Raw genomic sequence first — 15,128 nt, forward strand, 5'->3', positions numbered from 1 at the left:
AGTGGGGAAAGGGGGGGTCGCTTTGGTAGACGTCCGGAGGGCTGGGGCGCTCCCTTATGTCGATGCCTCCGGCTCATTTTTGCCAGTAGCTGCCAGGAGAGGCAGATATGGGAAGTCTTTGGCTTATGATCACAGTGGGGCCCAAAATTTCCATTGCTAAGCAAGACGTTGAGTGAGTTTTGACCCACTTTACGACCGCCTTTTGCCACAGTAGTTAAGTAATTGCCACAGTTGTTAAGTTAGTAACATGGCTGTTAAGTGAATCTGCTTCCCCATTGACTTAGCTTGTCAGAGGGTCACAAAAGGGGATCACGTGACCCTCTGGACGCTGCAACTGTCGTAAATATGAACCAGTTGCCGAGCATCCAAATTTTGATCATAGGGATGACCTTAAGTATGAAATACAGTAATGCTTTTTTCAGTGTCACTGTAACTTCAAATGGTCACTAAATAAATGGCTGTAAGTCAAGGACTACATGTAGTGCTTTTCCCTTCACTTCTGGCCATGAGGGAGGGAAAAAGAGTCGCCTGTTGGATTTCTGCCTGTATCTCACCCAAAAAGATGAATGGGGAGGAAGGGGCAGTCTTGGTGTTCTTACACTCTTGTGCTCATATATTTTGAGTGTACAGCTCAACATTCAGGCATAACATCTTATTAGAGGCTGTAGAACAGTGGTTCTCAACCTTTCTAATGCCGCGACCCCATAATAGTTCCCCATGTTGTGGTGACCCTCAACCACTTACAGTATACATCGCCGTTTCTTGAATAGAATCTATTCTATTGGCTTTCAGAAGCCCATAGAATAAGAGGGAGTAGCACAGCTAAGGAAAAGGGGAAAACAATGGCAGACTGCGTTGTTTGGTGACCCCCGTGAAATGGCCGTTCGACCCCAAATGGGGTCCCGACCCACAGATTGAGAACCACTGCCGTAGAAGCTACCATACATATAGTATTGTATATCAGGCACCCTGTTGGATTCAGACGGTTCCAATTGTTCACGACTTGATGGATTTCATTGTCCAAGAATGGGTATCAGGATCTGGTCCTTCTGAGTTCTTGTAAAGTCATGCTTGGGTCCAGAAATCCAGCCATCTTTTCTTCTCTGTACAGGTAATCCTTAACTTAAGACCATACTTGAGACGAGAATCTCTGTGGCTAAGCTAGGGGCTTGTTGAATGAGTCACAACTGATTTTGCAACCTTTTTTTCTATGTTAAGTGAATCACTGCAGCAGTTAAATGAATCTTGTGGTCATTAATTGAATGTGGTTTCTCGCATTAGGTTTGCTTGTCACACGCCAACTGAGGTCTTAAATGGCGATCACATGCCCTGGAACATTGCAACCATCGTAAATACATGCCTGTTGCCAAGCGCCTAAATTCTGATCATGTGACCCCGGGGATGCTGCAGGAGCCATAAGTGCAAGTCCTTTTTTTCAGGGCCATTGTAACTTCAAATGGTTGCCAAATGTAAGTGGAGGACTGCCCGTACATTTTTTTCAATTGCCTTCAATTTTCCAGGATTGGGGTCTTCCCCAATGATTTCTGTTTTTGCCTTTTGTGCCCAAACTGTTTAAACTTTAGCTTCTTTTTCAGTGTTTCTGATGAGCAATTTACTGTTGCTTCATCAAGGGCTAAATGATTTGTTCAGTCTAGGATATTCTCAGTAATATTCTCCAGTTGCCACTATTTGCTTCTCCTTCGTTCAACTTTTGACATGGCCCAGCTTTCACATCCCTATAACTGGAAAATCTATGGCCTTGACAGTATATACTTGGTTGTCAACAGGATGTTTCTGAACGTTAATGTTTTATTTGGGTTGCTTACTATGCGAGTTCAAAATGGGGTCACCCTCTTGCACAATTTTCTTTTTGATAAGTCTGGTTTTCAGAGCAGGACAGCCCAAAGCAAATTCCATCTAACAATGCTCCAGAGTTAGGCATCACTACAGGTTGTCCTCAACTTACAACAGTTTGTTTAGTGACCATTCAAAGTTACAACAGCACTAAGAAAAGTGATTTATGACCAGTTTTCACACTTATGACTGTTGTGGCATCCCCATGACCATGTGATTAAAATTCAGATGCTTGGCAATAGACTCATATTTATGACAGTTGCAGTGTCCCGGGGTCACCTGATCACCTTTTGTGACCTTCTGACAAGCAAAGTCAATGGGGAAGCCAGATTTACTTAACAATAATTTGACCAATTTAACAACTAGAGAATAAAAGAATAACAGAGTTGGAAAAGATCTTGGAGGTCATCGAGTCTAACCCCCTGCTCAGGGAGGAAACCCTATACCATTTCAGACAAATGGCTATCCAGTCTTTTCTTTAAAACTTCCAGTGTTGGAACATTCACTGCTTCTGGAGGCAGACTGTTCCACTGGTTAATTGTTCTAACTGTCAGGAAGTTTCTCCTTAGTTCTAGGTTGCTTCTCTCCTTGATTAGTTTCCATCTGTTGCTTCTTGTCCTGCCTTCAGGCGCTTTGGAAAATAGCTTGACTCCCTCTTCTCTGTGGCAGCCCCTGAGATATTGGAACACTGCTATCATGTCACCCCTCGTCCTTCTCTTCATTAAACTAGACATACCCAATTCCAGCAACTGTTCCTTTTAGTCTTCAGTCCCCTGATCATCTTTGTTACTCTTCTCTGTACTCTTTCTAGAGTCTCAACATCTTTTTTACATTGTGGTGACCAAAACTGGATGCAGTATTCCAAGTGTGGCCTTACCAAGGCATTGTAAAGTGGTATCAACACTTCACGTGATCTTGATTCTATCCTCTTAATGCAGCCTAGCGCTGTGTTGGCTTTTTTGACAGCTGCAGCACTCTGCTGGCTCATATTTAAGTGATTATCCACTAGGACTCCGAGATCCCTCTCACAGTTACTACTGTTGAGTGAGGCACCACCTATACACTATACCTGTGCATTTGGGTTTTTTTGCCTAAATGTAGAGCCTTACAGTGATTCACTTAACAACTTTGGCAAGAAAGGTTGTAAAATGGGGCAAACTTACTTAAATGTTTCACTTAGCAACAGAAATGTTGGGCTCAATTGTGGTCATAAGTTGAGGACTACATGTACTCTTTTATTTTTATAGCATTTTTTTCCACAGCTCTTTTTGATTCTCTAACAAATACACACACATAGACTTGGACCCCATAAAGGCAAGCTAATATTATTCTGCCATGTCCTTTCATGGACTGTAATTCTCCTCCTTAGATTCTTTTGGCATTATCCTCAGCTGGCAGTTATTTTTCCTGGCAGGAAAATATGTCTACTGCACTGGAGAAGAAGAACTGAAGGGGAAAGGTACAAAAAAAAAAAAAAAAGACACACAGAGAGAAATGTTGCTAGACTAATATCTAATTCAATTCTCTAATAGTGGCCAACCACTTATCCAGCTGGTGCTCAGTGGTATATTATCTCTGAATGTAGAGAATCCATTTAGTCATTAGTAGTAGTTTTATATATTTTGCAGTTATAGCTAAGCACAGTAAAGATACAGAATAAAACATGTTCTATAAAGAATTTATGCTATCACATTCTATTATAATTACATTATAATGTAAATTTAAGCCTTTAAACTAAAAGATCCTTGTCATATAATAATATCAAGTCACTATACATACATAATTTGAATGGGTGAATATATATTATTTTTAAAGCAATATCAGAAAGACCCATGGAAAAGAAGCATTTAAATGCTTTATTTCAAGTTTCTATCCACTTCAAGTGATCCAATTCCACAGGTAGTTTGGTGAGTGTCTTTTCAAAGAACCACATCTAAGTGAGAAAGATTCTTAATAAACAAGTCACTGTTATCATTATTTAAAAAGTCTAATTAAGAAATCAATCATGCTTTAAACAAATTGAGTACCTTCCAGCTGCACTGAGATTGCTATCCAAAAATTCCCAGTCAGCTAGATAATTCTAATCAAGAATTCTTGGTGTTGTGTTCCCGATATATTTGTGGCATAATAGTCTCCAAATAATGAATTTGTCCAGATCCCCATTAAATGGCTATTAATACATCATTTTATTGGGGCAAATAATAATTAATCAGACATTGTATAAAGAAATACTTTTAGAAATCTGAAAACCACAGATTTTCATTTGCATTTGTAAAACAACTCCAAAATATAAGATTTGGAATTTAAGGCCTATCACAGCCTGTTGCTGTACCTGGTTATAAAAGCGGAGATCTAACCCTTGAACTTATTTTCTTGAGCTGCAAAAATAGAGGATGACCATTAGATGGCAATGAGAGATTAATATTTTCTGCGTCTCTTTGCTATCAGCCAGGAGTTTTATGGATTTCTGCTACCTGGATCTGATGCTTATAGTAAATATATAGAGGTAGAGGTAGCCAGAAACAGAAACATAAATTTATTTTTTAAAAATGGTGAACCTTGAGGGAAAGAAAAAAATAGTGTACAAAGTGCCATTCAAACTAGTTGCCTATTATATTCAACCAAACCTTCCACTGTTGCATTTCTGGTTAACAACTTCACAAGACTGCATCACTTTCAGGGAAAATATCCATGTATACTGCTATGTGTAAAAAACAACAGTGTGCTTTGTAATACTAAGTCTGTAGTAGGTAGATAATTTGATTATTTTCATCCAATTATTTACTATCTTCTTGACAGCTCAGTGTAGTTAACAATGATGGACAGAGAGATGAATTGCAAACCTAATTCCATCCTCTAAAAAAAATGTATAATTGCCTATCCAACTGAGCAGCCAGAGCAATTCATATGCAAAATATATATCTGAATAGAACAAATTTTACTTCAAGAAAAGGTAAGTTAACTCCACCTACTTTCAAAGTTCCATAGCCCTTAAAAATAATTTTGCAGCCTTAAAATACTATCCCATTCAAACTCTATATTAAACCATAATGTGTCTTGGGCTTAGTTGTTCTTTGACCCTAATTTTGTACTTTGAGAGCCAGTTTGGTGTAGTGATAAAGGCACCAGACTAGAAACTGGGAGACATTCTAGCTCTGACTTAGGCACAAAGCCAGCTGGGAGACCTTGGGCCAGTCACTTTCTCTCAGCCCTAGGAAGGAGGCAATGGCAAACTATTTCTGAAAAGAAGTGCCAAGAAAACTGCAGAGGCTTGTGCAGTCTCTTGTCCAGGCAGTCTCTGAGAATTGGACATAATTAACATTAAGGAAAAAAAAGTATTTTATAAACTCTGGTTTGTTGCTCAATAACCTTTGAGGACTCAGTTTGCTTAATTAAAAAAATACACCATATATTAAACACTTAATGACTTGTGCAATGGACGAACCTAATGATTATCTCCAATGTTGAGATTAAACAAGCATGGGATTACACAGTCAAGCTATGTATATTCCACACGTCGTGAAGGGGCAAAAGAAAGGCCCCATTTTAAAACAAGCTTTAAGTCATTATTCAGATTAATATTATAATGTATATATCCATGGATAACCCAAAAATTTTAGGTGCCAAAATATACCTCCAAAATTGGGTTTGGCTTATCTGCAGATTGTCTTTGATTATATATGGTATATTTACTATCTAACTGTGTAGTATAATGTTTTAGGAATTGAATTAAGAGCAGGGATAGCCAGATTGGAGCCACATTCAGTCATATAAACTCAGCTCCCAATCCAACCTATGTCACAGAAGAAGTGCTATGTGTGTTATGTATACCATCTGGAGGGCCTAAAAAAACTGTACATTTAACAAATATACTATCATCAAATTTATCACCAAAATGCCTAAAGACTAGTAAAAGACATTTTGTTTACTTACTAGATTGCTATCACACCTTTCCATCAAGAAAGAACGAAACAAATAAATTGCATTAGATGTTTCAATTTTATTTTAAACAAAGCTGTGGTATTTTACATATACACCTTTCTTCCTCATGGAGTTCTGTGAATCCCTCCAAGTAAGCTTTATTCAAGCAGAATACAGAATCACAGAGTGGGAAGGGACCTTGAAAGTCTTCTACTCCAATCCCCTGCTCAGCAAGAGACCCCATAACAGGGGTGTCAAACTGCTGGCCCATGGGCTGGTTTCATCAAAATGGAGCCGCACCCACCCCATTGCCGGCAATGGTGAAAAAGCTCCGATATGTTGCGCGATGTCACATGACGTCGCGAGTTTGACATGTCTGCCCTATAACATTTTAGACAAATAGCTGAAAGAGGAATAAGGTCCTAAGGTGAGCACCAAGGAGTAGTTATGTTCATTTACCCCCACAACAACAACCCTGTGAACTGAGTCGGACTCAGGGAGTGACTGGCCCCAAATCACCCAACTGGCTTCCATGGCCAAGGTGGGACTTGAACTCACAGCCTCTCGTTTTCTAGCCTTAACCATTGGACCAAACCGGCTCCCTAAAGAGATTCCAGAAGTTCTTAGCAAGTACTGCCTCTTCTGGAATATGGCTGTGCCTTGTGGGATAAAAGGATTGACAAATCCAGAGAATGAATAGGAGGCAAGAAAATAAAGAAGATAAGGAAACAGAATGAAATGTCGAAGTATTCATTTATCTAGAAATAAATAATAAGTTCAGTGATAGAGATATTACAGTATAACAGTTTCCCAGACTTAGCAGTGTCCAGGTCTTGGAATTTCAGTTCCCAGCATTCCAAAGCCAGCAGACCCTTTGATGAAAATTCTGGGAATTAGTTGGTAAGCACTGATCACAAGAAGATGATAATGATGATGATGATGATGATGATGATAAAGTTGGAAGGGATCTTGGAAATCATCGAGTCCAACCCTGTGCTCAGGCAGGAAACCCTATACCAGTGGTTCTCAAACCTGTGGGTCGGGACCCCATTTGGGGTCAAACGACCATTTCACGGAAGTCACCAAACAATGCAATCCGCCATTTTTTTCCTCTTTTCCTTAGCTTTTGAAAGCCAATAGAATAGACTCTCTTGAATAGAGTCTAATTCTATTGGCTTTCAAAAGCCAATAGGAATTGCCCAGGCTGTTTCTGCCCTGCTGAGCCCGCCAAAAGTCCCATTCTGCAAACGGTGCTGCACCAGTTGAGTAGTTCTCGACTTACGATCTGTTGAGTAGTCCTCGACTTACGACCGGTTGGGGGTCGCGGCATTAAAAAGGTTGAGAACCACTGCCCTATACCATTTCAGACAAATGGCTGTCCAGTCTCTTCTTAAAAACTTTCAGTATTGGCAGGTATTAGTCCCCTTTGATACAGGCGGCAGAAAAAATAATTAAAGGGTAGACTTTCTTTCTTTTCTTTTTCTTTTTTTCTTCCTTTTCTTCCTTCCTTCCATTTTAAGACCTTTCCCATAATTACTAGTCCTCTTTTTTCAAATAAAGGACTGACTCACCAAGGAGCAAAGTTATATCTCAGTCTATTTTCTTCTGTGTTTGTTTTTCATTGCAGTCATTTCTTAAACATAGAGAATCATTTAAAAAGGATCCAGCACCTGCAGTTAGGAATAATACAATCATTTCTATCATTTTACTGTTTACTGCATCATTTATTATGCTGATCGATTGATTGGTTCACAGATTTGCTGGTCCCAAAGGAATTATTTCAAATCAAAATCCAAAGACTATACCCACAGAAAAGCTGTCAGTTCAAGGTCTGCCCTTTTTATTCCAAATACAAATAAGAATAAGAAGCCCTAATTAGAATTACAGAATCTGAATTCAAGTTGATCCACCCCAAATTTAAGAGTCCATTTAAATATGATAATAGTTTGCACAATTGTTTCTTGTAGCAAATTCTCAGAATTCAAATTCTCTTTAAAAATACTTGTTTTAACCTCAGTTTCCTTTCTATATCATGGCACCAAATGTGATATTTTAAGACTGATATGGAGATTGTCGGTATAAAATCTACATTACAAATATTAATAAAATAGTCTGATTTAAATAAACAACAAAATTTAATGAAGAAATACAGGATTAAATAATATTTCAATATAAATGTACAATTTAGATATGCTTTTGCACAGCCAGTATTCAGATCTATCTTATATTTCTACAAAGGTTAGCAGATGAGAGGTGATATTTCCAGTTTTATGATACTCACAGTGACATGTGCAGTGTTTGATCTTTCACTACATTTCAATCCTGTATCTCTTCAGACTAATGTGAGAACCAGTGTGAAATAATACACTATACAAATCTATTCCTAGTCATGGATTTTGTACCCATCAATCAGAAAAAGGAGTATTATATTTGGAGTTTCTAGAAGAGAGGCAGTATACACATTGATGGAGGATTGTGTATTTTAAAATTTTTATTTTAAAAATGGAGAGATGTGTTTTCACATTCCCTACATTCTGATGTAGATCTCTGGTGCTCTAAATTAACAATATCCATAGTCTGAAGCTGTTATTCTCCCTTAAGTTGATGGCCAACTTAATTATTAAAGGAGATTGTAGTATTACACAAATCTGCCCCTCCCAAGTCTCATGAACTCAATTTAATGTCATTGTTTTAGTAACTTACCCCTTGCAATGGGATAAACTGTGCGGCCAATTACCAGGTTCTAGGTCTCCCTCTAAAGCCACAAGGATTTGCAGCATAACATGCAGAAATGCATTCAAGCTTTCCATGGGAATTGTATCCAAGACATTCTATGTCCATTTATTTATGAAATTTACTTCCTACATCATCTTTAATGTGCCATAGGCAGTTTCCAACAAAACTGTTATCCCAACTGTGACACCTCTCACCCTAATTTTTTAGTTCTGGATGGGGTTGCATTATCCCAGGCAGACCCAATGCGCAATTTGGTTTTTCTCCTAAACTCATGACTCCTGCTCAAATCATGGCTAGGAGAGTCCTGTTCTGCACCAACTGCATCCTTTTTTGTATTGTGGGGCCCTGTGCTCAGTCACTGAAGCATTGGTCATTTCAAACATGGACTACTGCAATGTGATCTATATGAGGCTACCCTAGAAGATTACAGAAGCTCAGACAGTTTTGGAGGCACCTAGGGAGGCACATGTAACACCACTATTACAACAGCTGCACTCATTGTCGATGTGCTTCCACGTGCAATTCAAGGTGTTGGTTATTATCTTTAAAGCCCTGTATGGCATCAGTCTGTAGGATATCTGTGGGATCATCTTTCTCCAATGGCTGCCCCATTCATGCTGGCAGAAGGGGCCTACTGCGGATCCTATCAATCAAGGAATTTCAGCTGGTGGGATCCAGAAGAGCCTTTTCTGCCTTGGCCCCTGTCCTTTGAGACATCTTGCCATAGGAGTGTCTATGGAGGTTCTCAGTCATCCAAGTCATGGTTGTCCCAAAGGTGCTTTTTCAAAAGGCAACTGGATTTTGTTTTTCTGTGAAGATGTTTTGCTTCTCATCCAAGAAGCTTCTTCCACCAGTCAGTCAGAACTGAAGAAGCTTTGTGGATAAGCGAAATGTCTTCAAGGACAAACAAAGTCCCGTTGCCTTTTGAAAAAGCACCTCTGGGACTTGCTACAGGAGGTGACATTTGCCCTCATCCTTCTGGCCTTCAAGAAAAGCCTTAAAAACTTCGCTTTGAGGATTAGCTTGGGAGTCCTGAAGGAGAAGTTTTTGGCTGGCAGTGGTTGGTGCAATAAATAGAGAAGGCACCACCACCAACAACCCTCCACTCCAATCCCAGGATTTTTTATTTGTTTCAATTTTTTGCCATTTTATCTGGCTTTATATCCATAACTGTTTTTATATTTGCATATTTTATGACATTGCAATCTGCTTAGCTAGAATAACCATGAACTGCGAGATGGGTGGCCAATAAATTTAATAAATTAATAAAATAATTCTGTCATTAATCCTCTGGCACTGCGAACGGAAAGCAGAGCAAAGACCAGCTTGTGACATCTTGCCAGCCCAGCAGAAAACGTACATCACAAGTTATCTCTCGGGCACACTCACACACACACACACACACACATTCTCCCAATCACGCGGATGGTGCAAGATGTCCCCGCGTCTCCCCCAGGCTGCCTGCCTGCTCCTTCCCCACCCTCTCTCCGGCTGCTCCTCTTGCTATCCCCCACCCGATCTCTCCGCCTTTGCCAGTTTCCTTTCCGAAAACCGTCTCCGTGGCAACCGGTTTCAGCGGGGCAAACTGAACGAAGGATGTGGTTTTGCATGAGACTTCAGCGATGGAAAATTGCCATGACAACCCGCCCGCGCCGCCCCTCAACGAGGCTCCGCCCGAGCGGGAGCAGGAGGGGGAGACGAGAGTCTTGGAAGGGTGGGGAGAGAAAAGAAGGAACGAAGGAGGGAACTGTTAGGCTCGCACATGCGCAGTGGGAGGGCGGGCCTGGGAGGTAAGAGGAAGGGCTTATTGGGAGGGGTGGGGCTTAAGGCCGCCGTAGTTTGAAGGAGAGAGGGAAGAAGGGAACCGAGGCCTGTTAGGCGGATTGCTGTGATTAAACAGGGCTTGCCAGCATTATTTGTAGCCATGTGATTTTGCAGCTCTCCCGTGTGGCCTTCCAGGACCTTAAGGGCTGACATGTTGAAAGGGCTTTGGTATGAATTGTTAAATTGGGAGTACGACTGTTCCCCCATTTTCACATGACTGTGTGGGGCTCTAGCGTGACCCGCCAGGTCCTTGGATGTCCAAGTGATCAGGCAAGGTCAGAGTCCCAGGACTAGAATTTGGTGAAGTCAGGCTTCGGGGTTATCCCAAGACTCGGGGCCTCCTATGAAGAACCTCTAATTCTGCTTTATTACACATAGTGTAATAGCTTCACAAGTTGCCAGGAACTATTGTGTTTTCAGTTATTTAACCTTTGGGGTCTCAAGTTCTGAATCATATTGAAACGAGGACTAGGTCTGTGTACCCACCATGGGACTATTCAGAGCCTACTGATGGTGCATCCTGGGCAAAGTTGCCATATTATTATATCATTGATATTTTCAGAGCAGCTTGACTTGTTATTAAAGTCATGCAAGCCCTTAAGACAATAATAAACAAAAGTGGCAACCTCAACCTTAAGCACTGCAGAGCATGGAGGTGTTCTTACTCTGTACAGGAGTCTGAGACCGTATTATGCAGGCATTGGAGGGAGATTCAACCAAAATGAACAGTAGAATGTGGCATCACTCTATAAAGAAGCAGAAGTCCAAGAAGGAAGTTTGGAAAAGAAAGTAGCCTGGAGTGAGGGTTAAATATAAAGCAAATACAAGAAAAGGTTTTGGGGTAGAGGAAGTACATCCTTTAGGTAGAAAGTGCAGAGAATAAAGCAACACCTAAGGTTTAAAAATGGTACAGTATTTGACTAGGCAGCTGTTATGTTGAAGTTCTAGGGACAATTAACAATGATCGGCCTGAACAGGATGTTGGCATAACTTGAAAGACTAGAACTTTATAGCATATAACATGATAGAAAATTGCAGAAATGTATGGAATATAAAGTAGATGATGGGGATAGGAAACCAAGCAATGTATCACTGTCCTTGGGTAAACTTAAAAGTTTCTTGGGTTTAACAATAAATATACATTCTTGTGCAATCTTGTTTAATTTATTTAATCTTACTGCCCTTTTAACAAGTGCTAGAACTATGGTTTAACAGCTCTCAATCAAGCACTTTTTTTTTCTTTTTTAAAAGTCAAGGAATGTCACTTTCTTATGTTTTTTTTTTTTCTCATTGTAATTCATTTAACCTTTTTTTGTTCTATTCTGACTTCCAATTTTTAATCCATTTTATTTGGCTGTCGTCCTAAATTACCTGTAGATGAATAAAGGAATCACTTCAATTAGTCGGGTATAACTTTCATTTTTTCTTCTCCTCCTCCCATCTTTCATCAGGATTGGTGGAAAGCTGATGCATTTCTTGGAGATGGTTGCTAACAACTGACTGAACAAAAGCAATGGTGATGTTGGCAGAAGAGAGCAGAAGACTGTATCAGAGCATACCAAAATACTGACTGCCTAAATATTAATTGTATATTTGTCATAGGGTTCTCTAGAGAACAAGGTACTTTTATTGTTTTTTGTTGGGGAGGGAGTGCCGATTTAATTCAGGTTTCAGATGCTAGGAAATTATTAGTCTAAGGAGAAATGTTTGTGAGATAGTGATGAATGTGAAGATAAAAATGAAGAAGGTTCTGTGCTTTTGAACCGAGTCTTATTCAGGCAAGGATATTGAAATGAAACTGATTCTAACAAACTCCTAAATCTTGTTGGGCAAATAACTGCATGTTAGCTAAAGTTTCCTCCTAGAATTGCTTTAAGTAAAAACAACTTTAGTGGAAGGGTTGAATGCATTTTCTATCTCATTAAAAGAATATTTGTGCTATATGAAATATTTCTTTTGGAGAAAAGAGGATAAAGCTAAGGAGCAAGAGAAATAATTTTTAAACAGTGTTGGGATCACTGATGAATCTATGTGGTCTTTCAGCTGGTTCTTTAGACAAATTTTGAGACAGCAATGGACCTAACTGCTGAAAAGGTATGCAGCTGTTAACTTTATGAAAAGTGGTTTGTCTTTTCAACCTTGCAGACATTTGCAATAAAATTGCTAAAGTAACTGTAAGCTCTACCAGTTCAATCAGTTCAAGGAACCTGGAAGGCAGACCTCTGTAATCTGTTACCTTCCAGTTGTGTTGGGATCACAATTCTCAGAATACCAAGCTACATAATTTAGGGCCATATTCGATTCTGGGGACTGTCATCTCAACACTTTGGAGAAGAGATAAATATGACTAGATTTTTCCATTATCTCCTGGTGACAGCCTGATTTTAAATGTGGCATAACAATGTTACATCATGTTCTCTCATATTCAGGCTTACTCATATCGTATAGGAAATCTTGCCTTATCCTTAGATTGAAAATTTACCATTCTACCTTGCACAGCATCAACTTGAAGTCTGTTCCTCCCCATCCAGAGTTGTCCAAATAACCCAGTCAGACTCTTCATAGCACCATTTTTTTCTATCCCAATGCAGAAATTTTAAGGTTAATATCATCAGCATGTTGGTGATACGCACCCTCTGCTGCTGAGTGACATTATCCAGTGGCTTCATGTAGGTGTTAAATAAGAAGAGAGAAAGGGCCCGTGGCAGTCCATAATGGGCTCTATTTCATTCTCTCTGTCAAGATATTGGCTGTTCAGGAATAAGAAGAACCCCTAAAAAAGGGTGGATGCACTCTTGCAGAGGCATACCATGGTGGTGTGGTATGGTATGAATCCTGATTCAGAGGCATACCGTGGTGGTATGGTAAGAATCTCGGTTCAGAGGCATACCATGCTGGATGGTATGAAAGCTGTGGGCAAATCTGACAAGATTAGGAGGGCGATACTTCTTCCTTCTGGTCTCACATAAAAGGCTACCAGGCAGAGCAACCAATGCAATTTTCATCCCATACCCAGGCTTGAATCTTAACAGATATGCATCTAGATATTCCTTTTTAATATTTCCCCAAATAGAATTACAAACAATTCTACAGAAGATTTTTTCTAGTTCACAGTTTTTATATTCTGTCCTCTACATATTTATCTTTATTTGTCATTTAATAGAAGAAGAGTATGTCAATACTTTTGGTAAACCTTTCCATTACATATAATTTTTAGCTGGCACAAAACTATCGGAATGACTACATTTACAAGTTGTGCATTTCAGCATTATAGCTCTATTTTGGGAGATGACCATGGAAGAAAAAAAATGTTGAATTGAGAAAATGGATGATATTCAGTACATTGTACAAGTTAAGTTATACTAAGTATCAGAAGCGAGCATTTGATGAGGATTTCTTTTACAGGAATAGCTGAAATACTCACCTTTATGGAGTATCACTTTAAAGGGAAAGGTATTAAGTTGTTTCATCATTGCCATTTAAATGATAGTCATTTGTATTTTAATCTGCTCTTCCTCCTCCAACATGATTGGCCAGGGAATTCTGGGAGTTGAAGTCCACACTTCTTAAAATTGCCATGGTTGAGAAGTCCTGCTGTAGACCAACAATTCTTAGTGGCTTAGGTAGTAAGGAGTCATTATAGGGGCTATAGTCCAATAGCAGTTTGCAAAACTACACTTTGCTCGTCCCTAAACAAGAAGAACAAAACAGGCTTGTGGTTAAGGCACATTCTACAGTTCCATGGTTTGCGTAAATCAGTTTATTGGAGAAAATAAATTGGTTGGATTTGTACCACATGCCAAGTCATAAATCAGTTTTACAACAGTAATATGTAAATTTATTCAACATGCTAAGCCAGATGTGTAACACATGATGGCTCAGCATGATGTGCAAAACCAGTCCCAGGAAATGTTATGATTGAGCAGATTTGAATCTGGGGCTCCTTAATTGCAGTTTGAGGCTTTTAGCCATTTTTCACACGCTATCTTTATGAAACAATTATTTTCAGAAAGCGATATAATGTTTCTGAATTCTCATTCTCTCTTTCTCACAGCAGGTAGAAACTGAAGATGCCATTCTTCAAATCTGCCTCGAGCTTTCGTTCGGATGGTAGTGATGCGGACCTAGAAGGCATAGGTAATTCCCAAGAGAGGGAAGAGGATATTGTGGTGGTGGTGGTGATGGAGACCTAGAAGATATGGGTAACTTTTAGGGGAGAAGAGGAAGTTATCACAGTAGGAACCATCTGCACTGCCAGATTCTTCACTGGGATTAGAGATATCGGAGCCTCTGAAATAGGCCTGTAATATGATTTAAGTGTTGAAATAGAAAAGCAAAAAGCTATTTTACAGCTCACATTAGGGGTCCCCTTTTGTTTATTCTGGGAACTTAAAAATCCACTGGAGTTGATCAAATGTATTTAAATCACTATTTCGTTTTTATGATAATGATGACCTATACTGGGTCTCTAATAATTGACATTAATACTTTTTTTTTTGCTGACTGAAAAATGTCCATAGTTAGTTATATTCCATTAGCTAATATCTGGATTTGGTGAAGGTATGGTCCAATTTTGCCTAGCTTACTGGGACAGTGGTTGTTCCAAAGTTACTTTCAGGCTGCAATCCAAAAGTTTTGTTTATCTTTCTTCCAAGCCATATCTTTAACAGTGATTTAAGAGTAACTTCTATTGGTACCCTGCTATCATTGAGTTGATAATGCAATGCAATGCAGTGCAATTCAATACACTACACTGCGTTGCAATGCAATGCAATACAATACAATACAATACA

The 15,128-nt window shown here is 39.4% G+C and overlaps 1 protein-coding gene across 2 annotated transcripts in view; it reads left to right on the top strand.

Annotated features, from left to right (window-relative positions):
* The first annotated feature begins 10,338 nt into the window (after positions 1–10,338).
* ODAD1 (outer dynein arm docking complex subunit 1) overlaps positions 10,339–15,128 on the top strand; it is a 30,749-nt gene continuing 25,959 nt past the window's right edge. Inside the window, exons 1-3 of one of the 2 annotated variants that reach the window (XM_039335091.1) lie at positions 10,339–10,503; positions 11,787–11,955; positions 14,390–14,472. In XM_039335091.1, the coding sequence (XP_039191025.1) occupies positions 14,406–14,472 (67 nt within the window). In that variant the 5' untranslated portion in view covers positions 10,339–10,503; positions 11,787–11,955; positions 14,390–14,405. The remainder of the gene's footprint in view (positions 10,504–11,786; positions 11,956–14,389; positions 14,473–15,128) is intronic. The other variant, XM_039335092.1, reaches the window with a different exon arrangement.

This window comes from Crotalus tigris, unplaced genomic scaffold, assembly GCF_016545835.1.
Source record: "Crotalus tigris isolate CLP2741 ecotype Arizona unplaced genomic scaffold, ASM1654583v1 scf7180000017639.5415321, whole genome shotgun sequence".
NCBI lineage: Eukaryota > Metazoa > Chordata > Lepidosauria > Squamata > Viperidae > Crotalus > Crotalus tigris.